The sequence below is a fragment of the Ips typographus genome, linkage group LG1 (assembly GCF_016097725.1).
Source record: "Ips typographus isolate SLU linkage group LG1, UJ_Ityp_2.0, whole genome shotgun sequence".
NCBI lineage: Eukaryota > Metazoa > Arthropoda > Insecta > Coleoptera > Curculionidae > Ips > Ips typographus.
In genome coordinates this window covers 18734446-18761613 of record NC_138422.1, presented here as the reverse complement: position 1 = coordinate 18761613, position 27168 = coordinate 18734446, and the positions used below count along the sequence as shown (strand labels likewise).

General features: G+C 35.4%; 2 protein-coding genes across 5 annotated transcripts in view; one reads left to right on the top strand and one right to left on the bottom strand.

Annotated features, from left to right (window-relative positions):
• The window catches only part of LOC145740131 (acid sphingomyelinase-like phosphodiesterase 3b), a 363835-nt gene that overhangs the window by 103372 nt on the left and 233295 nt on the right, over positions 1–27168 (bottom strand). For both annotated transcript variants that reach the window (XM_081995501.1, XM_081995502.1), the window contains exons 2-3: positions 20625–20693; positions 15860–16028 (exon numbers count right to left, since the gene is read on the bottom strand). In XM_081995501.1, coding sequence (XP_081851627.1) covers positions 15860–16028; positions 20625–20693 — 238 coding nt within the window. The remainder of the gene's footprint in view (positions 1–15859; positions 16029–20624; positions 20694–27168) is intronic.
• LOC145740134 (uncharacterized) lies at positions 916–5787 on the top strand. Of its 3 annotated transcripts, none has more exons than XM_081995508.1 (3): positions 916–1259; positions 1543–2350; positions 5562–5787. In XM_081995508.1, the coding sequence occupies exons 1-2, from the start codon at positions 1115–1117 to the stop codon at positions 2343–2345; spliced, it is 948 nt and encodes a 315-aa protein (XP_081851634.1). In that variant the 5' UTR covers positions 916–1114; the 3' UTR covers positions 2346–2350; positions 5562–5787. The 3 variants fall into 3 exon arrangements, with proteins under 3 accessions (XP_081851634.1, XP_081851633.1, XP_081851632.1); XM_081995507.1 differs by lacking the exon at positions 5562–5787 and adding an exon at positions 4157–5158; XM_081995506.1 differs by lacking the exon at positions 5562–5787 and having other exon boundaries at positions 1543–5158.

The window sequence follows — 27168 nt, the reverse complement described above, 5'->3', positions numbered from 1 at the left end:
AAGAATTTCAGATATTTAAGGGTTATTCAAGTAATGCCGCAAAGGGAGGCAAATTCTTTTTACCCCAAGGAAATCCCAAATATATTACTTTTGAAATTTAACCAGCGGGAGTACTGGTAAATTCTGGAGCTTTTACCTGGACACAAGTGAAGAGAATCTTAATACTAGTTTGAATCTATTATTTCCAGTCCATTGAATAAGTAACATATACAGGATTGGCCAAATTGGAGATGCATTTATTTTATTCATTTTTATAGTGATAATAATGATCTAATCTACAGTTTAACGGCATATTAATTAACATTGTTGTTAAAATTTAATGATTATTTGGCGGAGTTAGGGACAAATAAGTTCTACCAGTTCTTGGCCTGGCCTGGCCAAGAACTGGTAGAACTTATTTGTCCCTAACTCCGCCAAATAATCATTAAATATTCACATATTTGGGACGCCACTACTACGATCTATTGTTGTTAAAATCAAGAAGATATAGTACAATAAAATTTTATATCTTAAATAGACCTATTATGACTTAGACTATTAAACTTCGATTTACAAACAGCTACAACTCTATAAGCTATAGTAAAATCATCAATACTGCGATTAATGTAGAAGGATCATTATATTAATATTCAAAGAAAAGCTACAATATAAAAATGTATTTGGTAATGACCTATTGGTGCAATCAGTAAAATATCTAAAAGCAAAAAACACTAAAAGGAAATCGTGGATGACAGACGAGATCCCTCAGATGATAGAGGAAAGACGAGTACAAAAAAACAGTCAACCAAATACAGGAAATTACAAAAAAAAATAGAAGCAAAATTTGTAAAGTTGAAGAAACCTGGTTTACCAAAAAATGTCAAGAGATTGAAACTTTCCTACAAAAATACGATAGTTTTATGTTATCGTTATTTTTCTTCGCTTGTCCTTGATATAATTACACATGTAGTTTCCGTGAATCATGTTCTCGGCACGACGTTTAGAGTAAAAAAAAAAAAATTGTTTACTTTCCCCTTATCGCTGGTCGTTGTCCCGATCCTGGTATTCATTCCGTTTTGTCGTGTTCAAGGTACGCGTCGAAAATAAAATCGCGTAGTGGAATATTGTTATCGAAATGCCGAAACGCAAAATTAGTAGTGTGGAAAAGAAAAGTGAAGTGAAAAAACTCAATAAGAAGCTTAAGAAGATTCAGAATAAGCTGAGCTCACTGGTTTCAAGTGATTCTTCTTCGTCTCATTCCTCATCCAGTGAAACTTCCAGTAAGTAACAATGTTGAAATAAGAGTGAAATCATGCGATTTCTACAACACTCTAGGCAGCACGCGCTCGCCAAATAGAAAGGTAGCACTTGCTATTCTTCTACATACACTAAATTTTAAATGAGATGAGATCATGCGATCTCAATTAATCTCAGGCAACATGCGTTAGCCAAAACTAGTAACACTCGTTACTGCGCAACATTAACAAATTGTGTTACAATTAAAGTCATAAAATACAAGTACTTACTAATAAGTTAAAAGGACTTTTTTCCTTTTATACATAGATTACTCCTCGGACGAAGAACCTAGTAATGAGGAAATACAGACCGTGGCTCCATCAGGGGAACAAGCAGAAATAAATTTCGACTATTTTGGTAGTAAACCTATTGAGAAGGCACAAATTGGTGCCGCAATACACAACGAAATAGCATTACGATGGAATGCAGTGCTGCAATCTGGGCTAACCAGTGCACAAAGAACCGAAATCACGGACAAATTCAAAATTCCCGAAAATTGTGTGCAATTAATCCCACCAAAAACAAACCAAGAAATACTACCATGCCTCCCAGATGGAGCTATTAAGCATGATAAATTTATTACAACTTTGCAAATGCAACTAGCCCACGGGCTTTCGGCCATTGCCACCGTGATTAACAAGAACTTGTCTGCCGTTGAACTAGCTAATGACACAATAATCCTCGGCGAGGCCTGTCAAATAATAGCTAATGTACACAACGCTCTTTCTCTTCACAGAAAGTTCAAAATTTTGCCGCATTTACATCCAGATTGTGCTAAAGTGGCCAAAAATGTTAAGATGGACGAGCATCTGTTCGGGAAAGACTTTCACGAAGTTTTCAAAAACGATCAAATCTTAAAAAAATCAAGCACTCAGCTGAAGAAGAAAACTGTTCTTATGACAACTGCAGCATCTGGAAGTCAACAGAAGAACCGGCAGCCTTTAAACTTCCAGCGCCCTCAATACAAGGGAAGATTCAAGGAACAGAAAGAAGAGAAGTCGCCAATGAGAAGGAAGAAATGGAACGATCACAAGGAACAGAATTACTATCGCAGGAAATACTCTGTTTAAATAAGGTAACTAAATACGCGGGGCGCTTAAGTCAATTTTCACTTGCGTGGAAAAATGTTACACAAGATAGCAGAATTTTGGCCTGGGTTCAGGGAATAGCCCTTCAATTTAATTCGAAACCGAAACAACTGCGGGAACCCAAAATTAGCATCGAAAGATGTCAGTATAAAGATTACTTTAATTCTATTAATAATCTAATAGAAATTGGGGCTATTTCAAAATGTGTCCCAATAAAAGGTCAATTTCTATCGTCATATTTTTTAAGAAAGAAACCTAATGGAGAAAATAGGTTTATTTTAAATCTTAAAAATCTCAATACGCACATAGAAGCGCCACATTTTAAATTGGAAGACCATAGAACAGTTCTGAAACTTATGACTCCCAATACATATTTAGCTAAAATTGACCTCAAAGATGCTTATTTTCTACTTTCAATACATAAAAATTATAGAAAATACTTAAGATTCAAGTTTAGGAACGTATTGTATGAGTTTAACTCACTCCCATTTGGCCTAAGCATAGCGCCATTTATTTTCACTAAAATAATTAAACAAGTATCCGCAGTTCTTAGAAAACTGAATATTCTGTTAGTAGCTTACCTGGACGACATGTTACTTATTGCTGATACCAAAGATCAATGTAAAAATAACATAAAAACTACTACAGATCTGTTAGAAAAATTAGGATTCATTATAAATGTGAACAAAAGTATATTAGACCCTCAACAGAGCATTACCTTTCTCGGATTTTCTTTTAATTCAATTAGCATGAAGATTTCCTTACCGCAAGAAAAGACCCAAATTCTAAGACGTCAAATTGAGGAATTTAAGAGAAAAACACATTGTACTGTTAGGGTATTTGCACAGTTAATAGGGAGGTTAGTAGCATCATGCCCTGCAACAAAATATGGGTTCACTCACTTAAAAGTTTTTGAAATACTAAAACATTCAGTTATTTCGAACGACTATAAAAATTACAATAGAAAAATCGAAATTCCCAGCTTACTGAAAATCGAATTATCCTGGTGGGAAAAAAAACATTGGGAAAGGACAAGATATAAAGCCACAACAATTTGCATTAGAAATTTTCTCAGACGCGTCGCCCTCTGGCTGGGGTGCTTCTTGTGAGAAAAGAATGTTTCATGGGTTTTGGGATAAAAAGGAGTCTCGAATGCACATCAATTTTTTAGAAATAAAAGCAGCACTTTACGCACTTAAGTCACTGACCAAAAATAAACATGATATTCGAATTTTATTAAGAATTGATAACCAAACAGCTATCTCCTGTATAAATCGAGGAGGGAGTGTGAAATTTAAGCACTTGAATTATGCCACGAAGCTTATTTGGGAATGGTGCGAAAACAAAAACCTATCAGTCTTTGCTAGTTACATTACGTCATCAGACAACATAAAAGCCGACAAAGAGTCAAGATCATTGTCAATTGACACAGAGTATCAATTAAACTATTATGCTTTCACAAAAATCATAAAAAATTTTGGGAAACCGGAAATAGATTTGTTTGCTTCTAGAATTAATAATAAATGTAAAAAATATATTTCTTGGTTCCCGGATCCAAATTCTTTTTTAGTAGATGCATTTACAACGACTTGGAAGAAATATTACTTTTACGCGTTTCCTCCTTTTTCGTGCGTTGCACGGGCCTTAGAAAAAATTATTCAAGAAAAAGCAGTAGGCATACTGGTAGTTCCGAATTGGCCCGGGCAACCCTGGTTCCCAATTTTTAAAAAACTATTAATTAAGGAACCGATACTTTTTGATCCTAGTCCTAATCTACTCATATCTCCCTTCAGAAACAGTCATCCTCTGGCCAAGAAGCTTTCCCTAGTGGCAGGGAAATTATCAGGATCGCTTATCAAAACAGAGGGATTCCAGCAGCAGCGATACCAATCGTAATTAATTCCTTATCAGAAGGCACACTCAAGCAATACACCAACTGTTTTAAAAAATACTGGTTGTTTTGCAAACAGAAGCAATTTGGTGATCCATTGACTTACAACCTAACAAATTATTTAGAATTCCTAACACACATTGTAGACACTGGTAAGTCTTATTCTGTCATTAATTCGTACAGATCGGCGTTAAATCTAATACTCTCGCCGAATGAACAAGATCGAAAATGCATCAACAGATTTTTAAAAGGTGTAGGAAATACTATACCTCCACAACCGAGATATCCCTTTATATGGGATCCAGACTCTGTACTTTCACTCTTAAAAACATGGTATCCATTAAATTCTTTAAATTTGGAGCACCTAACCTATAAACTAGTTTTCTTAATGGCAATTTCGACTGCAAGCAGGGTGCAAACTTTGTCAAAAATAAAAATTAAAGACATATTAAAGCACGATCAGAAAATAGAAGTACAAATATCAGAAAGAATCAAAACATCAGCTCCAAATAAACTTCAACCCCTTCTAATTTTTCCTTTCTTCAAAGAAACACCCGAGTTATGCGTGGCGAGCACTATTGAAAGTTATCTTGAAAGAACGTCGAAATTCCGTGAGAACAATGAACAGTTAATTTTAACTCATAGGAAACCGTTTCACCCAGCAACTTCACAGACTATAAGTCGCTGGCTTAAATCAGTACTCAAGTTAGGTGGAATTGACACTGGAATTTTTTCCGGTCATAGTACTCGCCACGCATCAACTTCAGCGGCCTCTAGAAAGGGCGTAAACTTCGAAATAATACGCCACACGGCTGGTTGGACTCCGTCCTCAAATACGTTTTTTAAATTTTATAATAGACCCTTGATTAAGCCCAGAGAAGAGTTTGCTAAGGTAGTGTTAAACACTGGAAAGTAAAATTTGTTTAAACTTATTTTGAGTTACTTTTTAAGAGTTAAGTTACTATTACTAATTCTGTAGTTAACATTATTGTGTTGAAGGGAGAATTATCCCATACGTTATTGTTAAATAAGCAATTATTTTGTAGCGGCTACCATATTTCTTTGTGTAATTTGGTTATACTTTGTTCATCAATTTGTATTATACTTTGTTTATTAAATTAATATTAATGTTAAATACATTTTCGCCGCTTGAAATCGCTTTTCTACTCTAAACATCTACATGTGTAATTATATCAAGGACAAGCGAAGAAAAATTATAAGATTAATCGACTTACCTGTAAGGATGATTAATATTAATTTTTCGAGCTTGTCCGTAGATATAATTACAAACCCACCCTCCACTGTAGAGGTGGTACTCATGCCCACAAAAGCGATTTCTTACTCCAACGGAATGAATACCAGGATCGGGACAACGACCAGCGATAAGGGGAAAGTAAACAATTTTTTTTTTTTTACTCTAAACGTCGTGCCGAGAACATGATTCACGGAAACTACATGTGTAATTATATCTACGGACAAGCTCGAAAAATTAATATTAATCATCCTTACAGGTAAGTCGATTAATCTTATAATTTATCTTCATCGGAAAGTTAAGGAACCGCTGGTATCTATATACAACCATCGAGCTCCGGGTCTGCTAGAAGACTACACGGGGAAATCAATTATGAACAAACAAACTCGTATACTTACATGGAAAAAAGATTAAACAACTTTTAGGAGATAACAGACCAGACACCCCCGCAACTGCAGACTTTCACAACCGGACGGACCATCGAAGAAGTTTAAACTGCCATCACGCAAATGAAAGTAGGAAAAGGCCCTGAAAGTAGGAACTTCAAAGTTTATTACCTACAAAGTCAAGAGCACCTAGGATAGCGGATACGAAGTTTTTATGGTATGGAAATGGTATCAGAATTTATTACGCTTCCCAAAAAATCTGATGCAAAGAAATGTAGCAAATACAGGACCATTAGTCTGATGAGCAATTTTTTAAGGGTGTTTTTAAAAGTCATACACAGAAGAGTGTACAAACATTGGGAACAACAAGAGAGGCATTATTTTGCATACAGGTGCGGGTCTGTATGCAAAATAATTCTGTACTGGAACCAATTTGCCTTTGTGCGAGTGGAAAAAGACGGAAGCAATAGAGATACTACGCGGTGTAAGGCAGGGTTGGTTACTCTCACCATTATTAGTTAACATTTACTGCGAACAAATATTCAAAGAGGCATGTGAGGAAATAGAATGTGGTATACTAATTAACGGGAACCGCATTAGTAACATTAGATATGCAGATGATACTGTGGTTTTCACTGAGAGCTTGAAGATATTCAGGAAATCATGACCAAAATAAGAAAAACCAGTGAACCATATGGCCTTGATCTGAATAATAGTTAAACAAAATTAATGGGGATCAGTACAATCGGAGTGGTCGTAGGAAGAATAACAATATGTCTGGAGCAGATTGAATGAGTCAGTAACAACATCTATCTTGAAACTACGGTTAAGGACAAGTGGAACCACTTACAGAAGTTTCGATTGTATAGAGAAGGCGAGGGCTATATTCTTAAAAATGAGAAATGTTTTTAGAAGCATGTATCTAACCTTAACAACGAAGACACGATTACTGCGCTGCTTGCTATATGCACTCCGTTCTTCTGTACGGGTTAGAGTCGCTGACGCTGACTAAAGCTACAAGTAAAAAACTGAGTCTTTTGAAATATGGTTATACCGTATATTGTTACGTATATCATGGACGGATCATGTTACTAACGATGAAGTGATGAGGAGGATGAACAAGGAAAAGGAAGTACTTACCACAGTGAAGTCCAGAAAGCTCGAATATCTAGGACATATTATGGGTAACCCAAACGGATTCCAGTTACTTCAACAGATATTACAAGGAACAATCCTTGAACAACGTGTTTGCAATGATTCCAACCACTGGTCTTTTTTGAGCTGCGGTCAACAAGGTCATAATTGCTGGGTTGATAGCCAACATCCGGAACCGTAATTCAAAGAAGAAGAAGAATTTATTCGTACGGGATTGGATTTTAGTAATGTAATGTTTATGCTGCCTTGCTTAGAGACAAAATTTACCAAATGTTCCAGATCTTTGTTTCAATTTCACTGATGTGTTGAGATGTTTCTGTAATCACAGAAGACCGAATACACAGGGGTTTACCGGATTACCGGCTACACACATTCACAAGCGAGCGACGTTTAGCTTAACTTTTGATCAAAATTGGTGTAAGCTATTTTTTATTTTCTCTCTCACTTTTTCTTTTTAAAAATATCATTAATCATTTTTGGTCACCTACTCAAGACATGTTTATCAATGACAATCATTACAATTTTCAAAACATTTCGTCGAAAAGCATTAATTTAACAGTACAAAAAATGACAACCTTTGTATTTGTAGGTCAAGCTTATCCCAGGGTACCTGAGTTTCATTCTAAGAATGGTCCCCTGATATCCCTATAAACCTTAAACAAAGGGTCTTCAACGAATACATCTTGCCTGTGGTATATGGTTTGAGACAAAGGCTCTAACCAAGAAGTACACTAACAACCTGAGGATAATGCAAAAGTGCAAAAGGCCATGAAACGGGCAATATTCGGCGTTAGTTTAGGAGATAAAATCCGTAACGAAGAAATAAGAAGAAGAACGAAGGTAGTGGACATAATAGAGCGAGTCGCGGATCTTGGCAATGGGTTGGGCAAGTTGCTAGACTAAGTGTGGACAGATGGGTATCAAAGCTTGTACACTGGAGACCACGGCAAACAAAGAGGAGTGTCGGCAGGCCACAGAGGAGATGGTTGGATGATGTGAAGAGAATAGCGGGAGGAAGATGGTACCATACAGCGAAAGAACGAACAGCATGGAAACAAATGAAAGAGGCATTTGTTCAGGAGTGGACAGAAAATGGCTGATAAAGGAGAAGAAGAATGGAACCGACTCATATAGAGTTGACTGGGAGTTCATGAAATTCCTTTGGTTTCTTTTATAGAAAAAATGAAGCAGAATGCATATTGTTACGATTTTCCCGTGGGTGTACACAAAGTCAATTTAACTCAACGATTAATAAATTTATTTACACTTCAAAAACACTCCGTACAATAATTAACTCAGCTATTAAAAACACTACTACAATTCCACAACTATTCCACTATTTAAAGTTTACCGCGTTCCCAAATTCACTACTACACTCTCTCCGCCGCCGTCGACACCGCTTCTTTTATATTCGCAAACCACGTTCTAGAACGACCGCAAAACGCTTCGCGATTTGCTTCGAATATTCAAGATGCTTCCAGGTGTCGCTTCCTAAGTGTGGCCTACTTTAACACGCGCCCGGCCAGATATTGCGGCGCATCGGTTTCATCGAGTATGGAGCATAGTAGGCCCAAACCGTAACAATATGTAAGTATACAACATATCATAAAATCATATCGTAGCTGTAGCTAGCAAACTGTTTTTACTTCCGTTATTTTTCCGAAATTGGATTTTTGTGTCATTTGTTAAAATTGAAGCAATGAAAACGTAATTTTGAAAAATTTCACAACTCTAATAATTTACTTTGGTCAAATAACGGGTATTCGGAATTTGGAATACAGCGAACTCTAAAACTGTCTTACTTTCCTTTTCCGTCTAAAGGTATGTAGCTATTAGACTAATTATATTGACGATATACACAAGAAAATTTGTCAGTTCTAACGAATTTGTAGTATGACCCGAATCATCTTTCTCTTACCTGTCTAAAAAACAATAAGGTAAAATAAGCAAATAATGAACCTAAGCCTTATATCCGACCTAAGCTTAATAGAATTTTTCAAATGTAGTCAAGAGGTAATTAGGCAATTCATTTAAAGTCATATAGTCATATAGTCCTGGTTTTCATCAGTAGTTAACCAGGAACAGTTGGGATGCTGAAGACCAGCTTTCATACCATTTTATAGGAGGTCGTCCAGGAGGTCGAGATGTATTTGGTTTCTTCTCTTCTTCTCTTTCTCGCAATCTTTGCCAGCCGATCATCTGACATTCTGTCCACGTGGTCTCTCTCTTCTTCTTCAATATGTGAAGCAAGGAATAGTAGAGGGAAAAACCTACGATTCTTATCTACCAACAGATAGCCATAAATTGTTGTTAGACCCCAGGTTTATGAGAGGAATTAAAGTATTAACTTATGTCGTTTTCAAATAGTTTGCCATTGTCACGGAAATAAGGTTTCAAGGAAGAAAAAATGTAATGGAATAAGATCTGGAGGTTTTGAAGGCCAGTCAACGTTACAATACTAATTCATCTATTCGGAAATTTCTGATCATGATATTCGCTAACAATGGTTCAATTCAGTTCAAATAGTTTTAACTATTTTCAGTACAATATATCTTTAATTCAACATATTGCAGTATAAATACTCTGCTACATATTCTAGACGTAAACAACTGAATATGTGAATTTTAGAATAACTTATGACTAGTGACTGAACAATTCCAGAGTTTGTTTCACGGAAATACATAAATTGTATACAATTTCGAATAAAGCTTTCTGGGTAAAAGATTAAGCGTGATATTATCGCTCTGAAATTTATTGGGTATTGGGACATGGATACTGGACTTGGTATTAACGCTGCTTTTGTTATTAAAATTTTGATGGAAATATAATCTTATTTGCTGCATTTTTGTTACCGTTTTCTTCATTTTAAATCATTTACAGAGATGATGAGTGCTTATTTACAAATTAAGTTGCAATGAAATCAAAAATGAACATTTTAATCTCTAGAACAATTATTTTACATTTTTGTTCTATTTAGGTGAACACTAAATACTGTTTTCTTACTTTTAGACTAAAATGTATTTTTTTTTATTATAAAACTACTCTCTCTCTCTCTCTCTCTCTCCAATAACGCTACAGCCCAAATTGAGCCTTGGCCTCCTCTATCTTCCGCCTCCAACACTGTCGATCTAACGCCGCTCTCCTCCAGGTTCTGACACCTAACAAGTTCTGCGCCTCCGTGGTCTCCCTTTTGGTCTTCTGCCCTGCATCCTACTATTGAGTGCCCTTTTTGGTAGCCTGTTATCCGGCATTATTACTACGTGGCCTGCCCATCGTAGCCTCTGTAGTCTGACGAATTCTGAGATAGGTGCCTCCTTGAAAAGTTGGTAGATTTCATAATTATATCTTCTCCATATCTCATTTTCATTTAGTGGCCCGAAGATCCGTCTTAGTATTCTTCTTTCAAACACCTCCAGTTTATTCTGTGAGTTCTTTGTCATGACCCATGTCTCGCATCCATAGCATAGTATCGGCCTGATGATGGTTTTGTATATCCTGATTTTTGATTTTCTGTGTATGATTTTGGAGCGGAATATATGGGATAGAGCAAAGTAGGCTTTGTTTGCCGATATTATTCGATGTTGTATCTCCGATTTCTCTGATCCTCTCGTGTTGAGTTCAACACCTAGATATGTAAAGCTCTGGACAACATCCACGTCATCCTCTACTCTGGGGTAGTTTTCGTTTCCTCTTGTTCTTGCCTGGGTTATTGTTTTTGTCTTTTGTGTATTTAGTTCGAGTCCGATGTTTCTGGCCTCTCTCTTCAGTTGTGTGTATATTTCTGCCGCCTCTTTCGCTCTGCGGGTCATAATATTGATATCATCTGCGTAGGCGGCCAGTTGTACCGATTTGTTTGTTAATAACTTTGACCTCCCAGCATTTGTTTGTCGTATGACATATTCCAGAGCCAGGTTAAACAGTGTCGGTGCGAATCCGTCGCCCTGTTTTAATCCTTTGTTTATTGGGAATATCTCCGTCGTTTCGTTTCGTATACGTATTGTTGCCATCGTTGATTCCATTGTTGCTTTTATTAGTCGGATATATTTGGAGGGGATGTTGAAACCGCATAGTATCTGGTATAGTTGGTCTCTGTTAATGGAATCGTATGCTTGTTTAAAGTCAACGAAAATATTGTACACTGGACTTGTTCAGGATTTGTTTCACCGTAAAAAGCTGATCAATTGTGGATTGTCCTTGCCTGAAGCCTGTTTGGTATTGGCCGATAATCTCTTCGGTAATGGGTTGAATGCGTTGATTGAGTATATGTGTGAAAATTTTGTAAGCCGAACACAGTAGTGGTAATTTCCACATGTTAATTTGTCCCCCACATGTTTTTGTAAATTGGGCAGATAATTCCTGTTTTCCATTCGCTAGGATTGCGTTCTTCGTCCCATATCTTGGTGATCAGTGCATGCATTTGTGTTGTTAGGTGTTCGCCTCCTAGTTTGTATAATTCTGTCGGGAGTTTGTCGATTCCTGGTGCCTTGTTGTTCTTTTGCACTCTGATTGCTTGTTTGACCTCGTCAAGCGTTGGGGGCGCATATTATAAAACTACTACTAGTTCAAAAGTAGAATAACACAAATTTAGCCACGTTATCCCTGGCAAAAAGTCGGTTGGAGAGTAAGAGAGCAAACTACTAATCTAGTGGTGTGCATGTCATGAGCTTCTATTAAAATAAAGTTTTCACCGACACAGTTGGTCAATTTTGTCCAGAATGAAATGAAAAACTTTATGAAACAACAAACACAAACTTTTAATAACGCCTTTCAGTTTATTTTGTACAATATGGTATCCTTACAAGATGATTTTATAAAACAAAGTCGTTTTTTTTCTAGAAATATTTGAACTCATTCAGGAGTAAACACAATCAAAACGCACATTAGGTGAGCTGTAAAAATCTTTGGCCAGATACGCTCAAACTTTTATATATTTCGTTCCCTGTCATCAAACTTGCTATTAAATCTGTGAAATAAGATTTATGATACCCTGGGCAACTTTTTCACGACAAAAAGAGTAACACTTTTCTGCATTAATGCATTATTCAACGATTCATTTTAGGTTTTCTCCACGTCTTTTGTCGAATCGAACTGGACAGCTAGAAAACTCGCTTTGGCTTTAACCAGCATACGTCCAGTATCGATTTGTGAGGACGCACAACGAACAAAGCTTCTTTGTACCTACTTAAAATTGATGTATTTATTGCAAAACTTTAGAAATTACTCTGGCCAACTGTATTTAGTCCCTCTAAACATGACGAAAGTTTGATAAACTAACTCCATTAGTTGAATTCCCGTTTAACTCTAACAATAAGTTGCATCCAATAAAGTGCATTTGAATATTCCTAATAATCCCCACTACGGTTCAAGTTGCACAACTCTCAAACTAAAGTAGGATGTATTTGTGGTTCTATATGTAATTAATACAGTTCTAGTTTTGGTGTGCGGTTGATTTATAGATTTATCTTATTGCTGCGTATCCAATTAATGTTACTGGTTTCAGTAGCAGAGAGAGAATCATTATTGCTTGTAGAAAGTTACAAGCAAATTAAACTTTGTCGATTTGATTGCCTGGTAGATATACACTGTGCCGGACCCCTTACTTCTATAAAAGTGGTAGATAACTTATAGGAATGATAAAGCGTCAACCATAAAGGTAAACCATAACAAAATTACATTTCTTATAGATGATTGTAATCAATTTGATTTATCTTCTTAAACTGCTAAAAGTCGAAGAAGGAAATACATACCAGGTGTCCAAGAGCACCCTGGACATAGGAGATTAATATGGGAAAACGGTTTTAATTTTTTTGCGCCTGTGCGGTTGATTTGATTGAAAAATCGTATTAATGAAAGTTGTAGTACCTATCACGGACTAGTTTTCTGTATTTTTTTCAGATCTCTAACTTGAGCACTTTCGTCATAAAACACGAACAAAAATGCGAAAATTTTAACTTTTTACCTGCACTGTATAAGCGGTTGTCGAGCAACCGTACCAGCAACAATGACCTGTTTACCCGTTGCCCGAAAACCGCCTATACAGTGCAGGCCAAAAGTTTAAATTTTCTCATTTTTGTTCGTGTTTTACGACGAAAGGGCTCAAGTTAGAGATCCGAAAAAAATACAGAAAACTAGTCCGTGATAGGTTCTACAACTTTCATTATTACGATTTTTAAATCAAATCAACCGTACAGGCGCAAAAAAATCAAAACCGTTTTCCCATGTTAATCTCCTATGTCCAGGGTGCTCTTGGACACCTGGATATGTCCTCAAAGAAAAAAAATATGAAAAAATAAGAAGAAAGTGTTTGGTTGGTTCGTTGCTATCTTCTTCTCCTTTTCCTTCTTCATTACGTGTCATGTCTTCCGAGAACGTTGGCGATCATTGTTATGATTTTTATTTAATTAGTAGCGTCACGAAAAATGCACGCAGAACTGACATCATACCATTCTTTCAAGTTTTCCAGCCGAAACGTGCTCTTTCTGTCTGGACGTCTTCTGCCTTATATTTTGCCTTGCATGATATTCTGTATAATACGGTACTTTTTCCCTATATGTATATACGGTACTTATATCCATAATGTGTACAAAATACTCCAGCTTGCTCGGATTGCTCCGGGAAACTGCTCTAGCCTGCTTGATACAGGACCTTATTTCCCGCGTGTTATCCCACTCGCTGGCACCCCAGGTATCTGAAACTGGAGACTTGCTGAATCTGTTGGTTGCCTGTACTCAGGTTTGCCAGCAGCTCACCATTTTTGCTAATAACCATTGCTTTGGTCTTGCTGATATTTTTGTTCGCTTTTGCCCACAACCCTATCCAGCACCGCCTGCAAATCATCAGCACTTCCCGCTAGCAGAACCGTTTAGCTTCACGCAAGTTATTTATTACTTCTCCGTTGACAACAATTTCCTCCCGTGCTTTGGCCAAAATTTGCTTAAAGTACATGTTAAAGAGCAGTGCCTGACGTATACACAATTTAATTCATTATCAGGTTTCAAAGACATAGGATAAGAGTGTCCTCCGATAATGATTATAAATGAAACTGTTACAGCTGATCCCTTGTTACACCGCCTGCACGCTAACAGGACATTTTTGTCATACATGCCTGGAATATATGGACCCAATATTTCCTACTTTGTTTTATATATTTGAGCAGAAACTTTGTTGCTTTTTGGGTCGATGATCATTTGGTTAGGCAGTACCATTGTGAGTAATTCTGCTATTTCCACTATCTGTAATTCTTCGCGTCAAATGTCGAGTATTTTTTGAATATTGGTCTAGTTATGCATCTATTCTGAAGATACATAGACGCATAGCTCTGAGCTTTAATGATAAAACCACATTGAATAATAACTTATTCAATGTGGTTCAGATCCCTACTGCGTTCTGGCCAAGCCATATTCGCAACGCGGTCTTTCAATTTAAGTAGAAGTAATAGGAAATCAATGATATATTTTCAAATACCTTCCTCATACCTAACGACTAGACAGAAATTCTAGTAGCTTTGAAACTCAAAAACCAACCGATTACGAAACGTAATATTGGTCCATAGTAAAGTCAGCTTCAATTATCATCATATGAAAAAACACCAAACACTTCTCAAGAAACCGATAAAATGCTCTTTAAATTTATCATATCATCTTCATGGCCTCAAGAAAGTTTTCAGAATGTACGTCAGAAATGGGGACATTCAGCAAGACTTGAAGTTCATCACCGCAACGAAAAGGATCAAGCAGAGCGCAGTGAAGATATTCCAAAAAGCGGAAAGCAGCGAAAATCAGTTACTGCGAGAAGCAGTGAACTACGACCTGGAGCTAGAAGCACCCCACAAATGACCTCAATACCACCTGTGGGATAACGGGTAATTATTAATAAAGTTTTTCCTTCTGTTTCAGATAGATGACAATTCAGAACCAACCAGCCAAGAAGAGGACCACAATTTCCCCCCAGACCTTCCCCCCGGGTGGCGAGAATTTTATTCTCAAAATCTGGGTAGAACCTTTTTGCACTTATCCCGGTGCTAACTGGGCTCTGGCTGCACTCCTGGCACTTTTTCCCGCTTTGCCTACGCAAAAGGGGAAAAACCATCCCCCACTCACCAGGCCCTAACTCCCAAAACTTTAGGATATAAAAACAGACGGACGAACGCCGGCTGTTTGGAAAAATTCCTGGACTTCCTCTTCCAGACCTCTCCTTTTGGTCTACAGCGATGGGAACGTAAAAAGCAGTAGTTTTGTTTGACCCATCTATCTGAGGCAGCATTCCCAGCCAAAGAATATTGGCTTTAGTAAGGCAGACGGTCGAAGACTCTGCCTCATGTAAACATACATGTATTCATCCCGAATTCTGCAACCCGCACCGGGTTCGTAAATTAGTAAACTATTTTCTGAACTATAATAATTGCGAGTGCCAAACCCTCCAAAAACCTGCCCTCATCGTTTAACAAATGTGAGTACAATATGTTTTATAATTGTGCATGTAAAAGTTATTGTTTAAAGTGTTACTTCTGGGGATCATGTTTGATGATTTTATTCCGATTTACTGAATTGATCAACAACAACCATTTTGTCATTTAGTTTTAACAGTTGTTACTCGGTTGTAGGTGCTTTAAAATTCAATCAAGTTACATTATTTGATTTATACTTCCCACATATGCCAGATGTCTATTTTGATCAATGAAATGGATTTAGAACGAAACAAGCTGCTTTTCTGCAGAAGAAATTTTACTAATATTGGACGAATAGCTGTGTGGTTCTGAACTTTTTGAACTCACTTGAATGCATACAATTGCAGTACCATTTATCAGACTTACCCGGTCCATAGAACAAATTCTACATTCTCATTTTGCCTGGTCATCATCATTCTAGCAGCAGATTCAATAAGTTCCCACGTAGAATCACAGCTGTAGTCACCGTACTCACTTAAGGGTCCTCTTTGACCTCTAGGATTTGAGCTGCCATCGTAATTAGGTCTCCAACAACCTAAGAGAGAGAAATCATTCAATATTATAAAATTCCACCGTACAACTAATAGGCGCTGATGTATGATTAAAGCGTAAAGTTCTATTTATTTCCATTTGCAATTTGGGCGTCGAAACCTAACCACGTATGCTAATGCGTTACATTTATAATTAGCGGTGGTAATTTGATCAACCGCAAATTTGCGATACATTTTCTCTTATTGTGCGAGTGCCACGAGGTGGAAAGGCAAATGAAACGTGCAATAAAACCGGGATTACGCGTCAGTTCAGGTGAGGAAATCAGGGCAACAATTAATATGCAAAGTGGATTCCATGTCCCGTTTTTAGTAAACACGTTTGTTCATCAGATTTAAATGAAAATGTTTTGTTTCTAATTAAAAAGTTATCTTTAAATCTGTATTATTTTTTATTACTACGGATGTCACAATGCAAAGTAAAATAGTTGTTTGTTTTGGTTTGGTAATAGTTAATGTATGAAGGATGAAACTTCTTTTTTGGAAATGGGTTCGCGAGACAACATTACCAACCCCATGCTGATCACTCACTTTTAGCATGTTAATATAACACACATATTATCTTTAGGTTAAAAGATTAAATACCTACAACAAACTCAATGAAAAATTTTATCAAATTATCCGTCCATCTCAAACCATCTACACATTATGTTCGAGATTATGGTTAGTACCGAATTAGACCAACTAGATACTGATACTGATGCTGATGATACTAAATACTGTCTGAAACAGAATGACTCAAACTACAACCCATTGGTAAGATATCAGGACCACACTGAAGAAGGAGATAGTCCAAAGGAGGATTTAGTCGAAACGTGCGAGCCGACCGCATATTTGGCTCGTTCTAGTCAAAAGGAACTGGTTCGGATATAAAAAGGAGCTATTAATACATCATTAATAAGCACGCTCGAAAACAGTTGAAACCACCTAAACGAGGATGAAAAAGAAGCACAAGAACCTATAGCATCCAGTTGACTATACTGGAATGAAGATTTTGTTCTTTGGTTATCAAGCCCTGTAGCCTCACTGATGATCATATCGGTGATTATCGAATGATGCGACATTAATGGTGTTGTTTCTCGATTTTGAGATGCGATTTGTACGTTCTAACTAATAGAGTTGCACAAAGATGTGGCACAAACGCTATCAAATTTGTAGGTATGTTTCTAAAAAAAGTAAAAGAGTTGCATGTAGAATTTGAAAATATAGATGAGAGAAATATAGATGTTCCATTAAAAATACAAAGATAATATCTCATTATAACTATAGAACAGTTTCCGTAATTCTGGAAACAAAAGACAAAATAAACTTTGCGCCATGTTCGATTTACCTTGCAGTTATAGATTCCTTATTAGATTCATGAAATATGTAAGTCAGTTCTATGAACAGTTTTCACGTACGTCATATTACTTTTATATACCCTTCTATTAACTTAATAAAGAGACAAGACAATGCCTGCCACGTGCCACTCGAGTTAATTCGAAATTAATAACATGAAACAGCTTTTATAATTTTTTTATTACACAGTGTACAACGACAGCATTCAACAGCAATATAAAAACTGTGGAAATATGAAATATGAAATGCCACTACTGATTAATGGTGACGTTTGTTTCTATTACGAAACAATTAGTCAAATAACTCGTAAAATGGTTTACCATCATTTCGCATCACCAAACTGCAAAGAACCAGAATTATGATACTCGTGTTTTTATTTTGTGAACAATGGTTATTGCGTAAACTGATATTTTTCTGTGCTTGAACGCTAAAGATAATTGATTTCGTTATTCCAATTCCCCGTTCTGCGGTAAAGCTCGGTTTTTTAAGATTCCCGGCAATCTTCTAGAATATTAAAAATATTACTGATTCCATATTAGTACTTTTTCTAAGAGCGAATGATAACATTCCCGCACTATTTTTGTTCTTGAAATATAGACTTTTCTGCACTAGTGCGTAAAGAAATCATTTTCACTCCCCAAGGTGGAAAAATTATATTATGTTAATTTATGTATAATATTCAAAATTATTATTCCATATAATAATTAGTTGACGATTGACCCAAGCCATGTTGCCCTGCACGGTCACACCTCCACAGTGACAAAGGGAAAGTCGCCCTCATTTTAATTTGTTTAATGTTGAACTTGTGAGTGTCCACCGCGGTTTTTTGTTGTGTGACGTCCCTTTCGTGTCCATTTGGTCTCCTCAGATAGACATGCAGTTTTTACATCATTCAACTTCTTCGGGTTTTGATTAAAAAGTTTTTTCCCCTTAAAGAATAAAAACTGAGCTAGTAACTTCACTTTTTGACATCAACACTGGGTTTTGATTAAGTTTTTTTCCCCTTTGAGAATAAAAAACGGAGCAACCTGTCACCTCTATACCAGAACTGGGTTTTTGATCAAGGTTTTTTCCCCCGTGCAGAATAAAAAACCACCTTGGTACATTTGGGTTCAGCTGTCCCCCCTTTTAGAATGACAGTCAGCAGACTAGTGATCTAGTTAAGCCTCTGAAGATGGGTGTCTGAATACACCCGAAACATGTTAGGAAATTAACAGCCTTTTTAATAAATATTTGTGGAGATCGACTCTGAGTTTTGATTTCACTTATAATTAGTAACAAGTTTAAGGGATTCATCACATCAATAACCCATTTATGGTAATCAAGTTTTAGTTTTGTACTCAATATTTTTAATGTGCTGTTATATTTTAGTTACATACATAATATGAATATGTATATAAGAACAATATTGTTAAATTCACTATTACTAAAAATTTATTTTTTCAATTTTAATTTATCATCTATTTTCAAATATTGTTTTTTTTTCAATAATTATTGGAACCATATTCTGGTTTGAAGTTTGCAAAATATATCTTATGCTGTAGAAACACTTATTTAGAGTATGTTTTGAATATGTAATGTTGTATAACTAGTTTCTTTTTCTTTACGTGCAATGTTCTCCGAGGATGTCGGCGATCATCATAATGATTTTAATTTTATCAGCAGAGACACGAAAACGGTGGGTTGAACTGACATGATGTTTTGCAAGATACGGTACAATTCTTCTCTCATGACGTGTCCAACATACTCTAGCTTGCGTTTCTTAATGGTAAACATTACTTCCGGTTGCGTACAGAGACGGGCAAGTACATCGGTGTTTCAGCAGGCGACGGTAGCACCACATCCCGAACGACCCGAACCCCTTCAGTCAGTTACACATTGCCTTTGTTAGAGTCCATCCTTCCATTCCATAGTACAGAATTGAAAATACATAGCATCGCAATAATCGAATGCGAAGACCTATTGAGAAATGTAAGAGCCTCCTTTATTCTTCATGTTGCTTAATGCTGCTCTAGGTTCGAGCTAAGTGTGTTGAATATCTGGCGCGTAGAGAACGTGGAATATCAATTGGAACATGAAAAATAAGTAACCAGAGGTATGGGGAAAACGAAGAACACCTAATAAATATAATGAACAAATAGGAGTATACCTGGAATCGTTAATAACCAAGATAGAGGCTGTTCAGATAAAATAAAGAAAATATTGGCAATGACTAGCATCAACTAAGCTCATAAAAATATGGAGAGATCAAACCATTACAAGAAGAGTGAAAGTAGCGCTGGCCAATTATCTGATCTTCCTTGTCTACTAATTCCTTTCTACTCCGCTAAAGTGTAAACACATAAAGAAAACAGATCGAAAAATAATGGAAGCATTCAAATTATGAGTATACAGACGAATCCTAAAAGTGTCATAAGTGGAAGACAGACGAATGCTCCTGTTCTACAAGAAGTAAAAATCAAAAAACCTTTACTAAACCAAATCAATAGAGCATATTTCAGCTACTTTGGCCACATAGCTAGAGGAACAGGTGAGATGGTGAAAACCACGAGTCGAGAAGGAAAAGTTGAGCAAGAAGACCTACAGGAGGAGGAGCTCCAATGGGGTGGACCGACAAATTAAAAGAGATAACCGGACACACAATGCACGAGGCAATACATCTAGCACAAGATAGATACGCATAAAAGCAATAAATCCAAAGACATACCTAAAATAGTATCACTACACTATATAGCACAAAAAAAAGACTGAGAAGAATAAGGGTTTGAGAGTACCCTGAGAATGCCATCAATAATATTTATTCAAAAATATTTAGGTAATACTCATTTTCCTAGATGCAAGCTGAAAGACTAATAAAGTGTATCATTTTTCATAAAATGTGGACTTTCTCAAAAAGTAGTTGCAATAATTGAAAACGGAACTTTTTGATACTTGTTATTCATTTGGTTAAAAGCATCTTTTTCCTTCTCGGAGAAGATACAATTTCTTAAAAATGTAACCATTTTATAAATCATTCTGTTTACTCTAACTTAATAGATACTTTGGAAACTGACAAACCGAAACAGTTTCTCGATGCCTGATTTTAATCGTTACCCCAAACCACAGATTTGTATCTTGTTTTGCTCTTAAAATATTTGAAAATTCTAGCGGACCGCTTTTAGTTGGTCAAGAAAAAGCTTAGATGAGAAGTAATCATGCATGGTTAAAACTACAAATCAAAGGAATATTTTCAGTAGACTACATACCTTTCCTTACATCGGAGTGTGAATTGAAATGGCCATCATAGTGCATATCAGTTATATGCCAAAAGTACGCTGAAACAAAATACATCTGGCATTAGTACTGGGAAAATTTGATCTCAAAAAAGCTTACTACACTATTAAAAATTGTCCCGTGAGAGTAACAACTACAGTATAAAAAGGACAAAACCTTCTCGACTCATTAGACAGACACGTTAGATAATCATTTTTCTTTGATTGTCAATATATATGGATATTTTCTTACCATGGATATTTTCATACCTTTTAAGTATATTTTGATTATTTGTATACATTTTAGCTGTATACATAAACGTGGTATAACTATGGGTGGTTTCCCCACCACCCACCCATAGTTGTAATTGGTAATCAAAGGGTCCAAGAACGACGCAACGTTCAACACGTAGCAACCATATAAACATGGTACTTAAAGTATGAAGTCCGAAACCGCCTGATAATGAGTAATAGTTAAGAAACTTTAAAAAAACTTATTGATACAAAAATCAATAAGAAAAGGTATTTTGACTACACTAGTTTTTTTTCTTCTGCACTGCTTTAGAAGAATTAACTTTTTCCGCTAGATTTAAATAGGTATATCAAATAAAGTGCATCAAGCTAAAACGAAGTGGATTGTAATTGATTTCTAATAAAGGAAACCTCACACCGTATTAAGTAAGTAATCTTTGCATTTGGTGGTATTGGTGTTATAAGGTTTGGTTTCCATTTTAAATAATAATTATTTCCGTTAAAGTATGTATTCAGCTATAATTTCATATTTATCTTTACAAAAAGGATCATAAACACTTATAATATTTTTATGGCCAGTAAAATAAATAGCTTATACCCAAAAGGAGAAGCTTTTGTTTGACATGTTAGTGGACAAAGATACAGCAGTGGAGGACAAATGATGCAACTGTATAGGAAACTATCATACTTGAAAATTTTCTGTTGCTGCAAAACGTATAAACAGTAGCACTGGAAATATTGGTGAAATCGATAAATCTCCACTACCCATTTTCAACAAATCAATTTCAATAAGCTGCAAAAGAACATGTTAAACCCAATTTCTTGAAAACCCACATCGACGTTAAAATTCATGGCTTCTGATTACTTTGGTAGCTACTTACAGAGTATCTGTTTTCTGTGAAATGAGATAAACAACAAACTTTTCGATTTCAGTGTTAAATCTCTAACCTTCAAATTTTCTTAGAATTCACTTCTAAGCAAAAGGTGCTGTGTAGTATTTTCAGGAGTAAAAACTAGTTAGTACTACTTAGTTTTTATTATCAAGTATAAATTTTTGGAAACAATCTTTATCCGCCAAACGATGACTGATAATAATTAGGGTTCGCATTAAAAAGCACTAAAATCGTGAAAAAAAGCGCTTAAAAAGCAAAATTATTTATCTCAAAAAAACATAACAATCTGTAAAAAAAGATTTAAAAAAGCACAAAACTCTTACAGAAATGAAAAACTTTATATATTTTTTGCTTTAGAAGCATACGGAAGCGAGCATTTGGAATGTTTCTGAACTTTTTTTAGAGCATATTGAAGGTTCTGGAATGCTTTAGAACTATTTGGAAACTCTTAAACAGTTCTAGAATTTTTTGAAAGCTTCTATACTGTTTTGATATCTTCTGCGAGCTTCTAGACTAGTTGAAAAGCATTTGGAAACTTGTATTATTCTAAATGCTTTTGGAAGCTTCTAGACGGTTTTGAAAGACTTCCGACTGCTTTAGAAGCATTTGGGAGTTTCTCTAGTGTTTTGAAATCTTTCTAGACTACTTCAGGAGCATTGCAGGTTCTGGACTGCTTTTAAGACATTTGAATTTGAACTTTTGGAAGCTTTTAAACTGCTCTAAGAAGCATACGGAAGCTTTAAGACTGACTTGAAATTTTTTAAGGGTTTCTAGACTAGTTGAAGATTATTTAGAAGACTTTAGAGTGTTGTAAAAGCTTTTTAAAGCTTCTAGACTGTTTTGGAAGGCTTTAGACTGCTTGAGGAGCATTTTGGAGTTTCTGCAGTGTTTTATTAAAACCTTTTTAGACTACATTAGGAGTATTTGGAAGGTGTTTGGATAGTTTAAAGAGCCTTGAAGGTTCTGGACTGCCTTGTAGGCGGTTTCAGAAACTTTTGAAAGCTGTTAAACTGCTCTAGAAGCGTACGCTTTTAAACTGTCTTGAAATCTTTTGAGAGCTTCTAGATTAATTGAAAAGCATTTGGAAGTTTTTAGGCTGCTTTGTAAGCATTGCAAAGCATTTTAGTGCTCCTATAGTGTTTTGGAATGTTTTAAAACATTTGGAATTTTTTTGGTCAGTTTAAATTTGTAAATTACTACTTATACATTTTGCAACATGTTTTTGTCGTTCAGAAGCCTTCAATATCTCAATATAGCAAAAGTCATTATTACCACTTAGGGCCCAATGGCCCACTGTGCGACGTTACAGAACCAATAAGATTACGTCAAAACTCCTGCGTCTTTATGTCAAAGCAGTTACATATTAGTTAAGTTTATTTTGAAAAACTTGTTTGTTCAAAAACTAGTTAAACCGTACAAAATTAGCAGTAAATAAGAACAAAAAACTAAAATAAGCACAAAAAGAAGAAAAAAACAGAAGAAGCATGAACAAAATCTGTTAAATGACGTGTTTTTGCATAAATCGTTCACATTAGATGTCAAAGATTGGTGGCTTTTATTATTTATAAAAAGCAAAATGTCTAGAAATCCGGACTCTACATATAATGCAACAAACGGTGTCTGCAATTAAGTTTTTCGTCAATTTTGTGCATCAGTTCCAGAAATCTGATTTTAACCAAAAATGCAGTTTTTATTATTAAAAGCGTCCAGTTTAATTAAGAAAAACTATTTATAAATAAAATTATTAGGTATGTCAATTCTTAAGAAAGCAAAGAAAATGATTCCAATTAGTATAAGATTAATTCTTATTCTGTTAAAATAAAACCTTTCTTGTAATGAGTTGATTACCCTATTATTTGGCAAATAAACCGAACCTTGCACTAAGTTTACAAACCTTTGTCAGTCGCACTTAATTCAATACATTCCTCTAAAGATTATCATCATAGCTTAAAAAGAGACACTCTCACTTCTCTACCTAAAAGTGCATACTACCTACTTTCCCACTCAGTTTGAAGCAAAGTGTTAAGTAATTAACTTGCGAAATCTCAATAATAAAAAGGCTTTTAAAAGAACAGCGTTAATTAATAAATTCTTAATTAGCTATTTTGTTGTACGTTGTCTTAAACGCGATTTAATTATCTAGCTAGGTAGGTACGTAGTTTTTAAAAGCAAAACAAAGCTAAAATGCCTTCCTTCAACGGTCCAAAATTTCCCAGGCGAAAATAAACAGCGCCTCTTTGTAAAAAGCGGAAACGCAACCAGCTATGAGTTTTCTATCAAACCGGAACTGAAAACTAAATAATGTCCTCTACGCCGAGATGAGTTAAAAGCCTTATTTCACTTTTTAGTTAATTACTCTGTCAGAGCAAACTAGATAAGCTTTATATAGTGCCCTCCCAATGGGAAACCCCATTAGGAAAATATGAGCAATTGGGTGGTTAGGAATGAGTCCGCCGAGGAAATAAATGTGTGGTTTACGAATGAGATTTAAGTTAATACGGAAACGTTTATGATATTTGATTGTTCTATATGCTAAATTTTGTATAAAATGATCGTGGAGAAAGATACGAGTATAAGTTATATTATGATTGTATTAAAAGCTACAGATTCAGAACTAGACCTGTCAAATTGAATACCGAAAGTTTCTCGGTATTTTTTGTAACACACAAATGGTGTATCAGACGAAAAATCTCAATCTATTTAATATGAAACAGGATTAAATTTTCCACTTAATGAACATCTAGAACTTTTAGATTTTTCTTCTGCACCGGTTGCGGTAAAATTACTTTTCCGCATTGCAAGATCAATTTACAATAAATGAATAATAGACCTTCAATTTTGAAGTGTATATGTATAAACTGAAAGCACCCATTTGTTCCAACCTTTATATGACATGTTTAAGCAAAAACTTCGTACACTGAGTGAGATAATAGCTATTTATGTAACCAATTACGAAAAGATCGATTTTGTGTAACGAATGAATGTTTTACACAATAACACATTTTCGAAACGTGTTGCATACATAATTTTTTCTAATTTTGACCAAAAAGCGGTAAAAACCATCTTTTAAAGTGATTTAACACAAATATTCACTTTCATAGCACCTTGTATAAACAGTGACAACGACATGTTATGATGGATGTCGCCCATATGTTTCTACGGAAATGCATAAAAACAGGGAGTGATGAAATGACCTTTTCATAAATAGTTACATAAAGTAAAACGTTTTGTCACTCTAATCAGTTTTGAAATGTGTCACTTTATATGCCAAAATTAGAAAAAATTACTTTTCCGCACTAATTTTATTTTCCAAAAATATACATTTAAATCAAAAAACAAAATAACTGTATATTTGATTTCTCAATTAAGAATACACTTTTAGTCATCTTGCCAAATAGAAACTTTCATTTTAGTAACTTTACTATACATTTTTGTTCAATTTAATGATAATTAATACTCGTAGGAAAAACTTTGTACCTAACACATGCGGAAAGCGTCTTTCCCGCTCTTGCTCCGCTTTGCGTCGTTCAGGCTCCTTCTTCTCGTGCGAGAAAGTACTAAACTTTTAACATGTGCCTCGCTGTATCCTCTTTGTAAAAGACACGTTTTTCCTTCTTTTTTAAGCTCCCGAAAATGGGTACTCATGTGCCCAAAACATGTAGAGCGTTTTGACCGTTACCTCTGTCTTTCGGAGGTCTAAATAAACATATTGTGGAGAAGGTTATGTGTTAATTCATCAATCTATGCATTCACCTCCACTGTGAGAATCATGGACTACTACTTTACTACAAATAATTATAGAAACATTTTCAGAGATGCTACGGTATACTATGCAATCCTCTACGGGTAAAGTAAATGGCCGGTTTGATGGCCAAATTATTCTATTATTCTCCAATAGATCTATTACGTTCTCGCACTAGAGCGGAAAATATAACTTTCAATAGTAAAATGCGTTTATATTATTGTTTTCAAATAATTAGAATGTTTCTTTTACAGGAAGTAATTTAAATGTCAATTTTTTTTAGAAATTCACCAAGATTTACCAGGATTTCATGAGTTGCATATGAAATAAACGCAGTACGTATAAAGCTTCCCGTATGATTTCAATCAATCAATATGACATAACTCAATATCCCGTCTTCGGTAATGATAAAAGCATTTTGTATGCAAAATGTATAATGATATATTCTGCATGATAGTTTCCAGAAATAAATGGAGGATTCATAGTGTTATGACAGCTGGATATGAGCTAATTAATATTCAATAAATTCCTAATGTATTTGCATTTAATTACAAGCTTATGGTGGGAATGAACAAGAGACCGCTCATTTCACATCCCTCTAGTTTTGAAATTCAGATTAGCATTAGAGATGCAGCAATTGTACCGTACACCATTATTTGAAAGCAACCTAAAACTACATTACCTGTTTGCTTAATAAAATATTCAGAATACTTTGTACTGTGTCAAAAAACTAAACTGATCCATATCAGTTTAACCCTACAAACAGAACGTAGTAAGATTTGTTCCAACCATAGTATACAGATGAACCTTTTCGGTCCGAAAACAGAATATAGGGGCGACCCGAACAAAGAGTAAATTTACTGTGCGCTTGGATTCGACAGGACCACACCGTTCTAAACTTTCGCAGACCGGAAGTTTCAGATAAATAGGAAACGAAGGGTTGGAAGTCGACCGAGTTCCGTATATATAAACAGCTATTGAGATGATAATGCCTCAAGTTATCTGGACACGCACGAGGAAGATGTTCGGGCACAACTTCGGAAATTAATAGTTTTCCTAATCGATGCTCCTGATGCTGCCTCGAGATTAGACAGTCTGGTGAAAATGTATGGAATAAATGCATTTTAAATTAAGGGGTAGTTTTGCACGAACGAATCTGAAGAATATTTACTATATCGAAAATATAACTTTACGGTATGGAGTAATACACGTGTGCATAGTGTAAATCAATTGCAAGTTCAGTTCAAAATTCACTAGTTTAACCTCTTCAATACCGATTAATATCCAATGATCGTACATGTAGAGAAGAATTTATCACTAAACATCAAACAAATTTTCATGAATCGCGTTTATGCCAGATGACTCAGGAAGCCAAGAGAAATACAGATCAATGTTGTTCTCCTGATTATTTTAATATGTATATGAATAATCTACCGTTTTTAATAACATTGCCATTATGTTTATTGAGAAACATTTTATATAATACGAATTGCCAAATCTACATGTTTTATTTTGTAGTAGGTTTTCAGTTTATGGATAAGAAATTTAATGAGGATTCCTTTTCCTCACTCCAAATGAATTTTAGCAGCAATTTTAGCTATTTAACAAGAAGGAACAGTTGAAAAGAGAAAGCGAATTAGAGTGACATGAA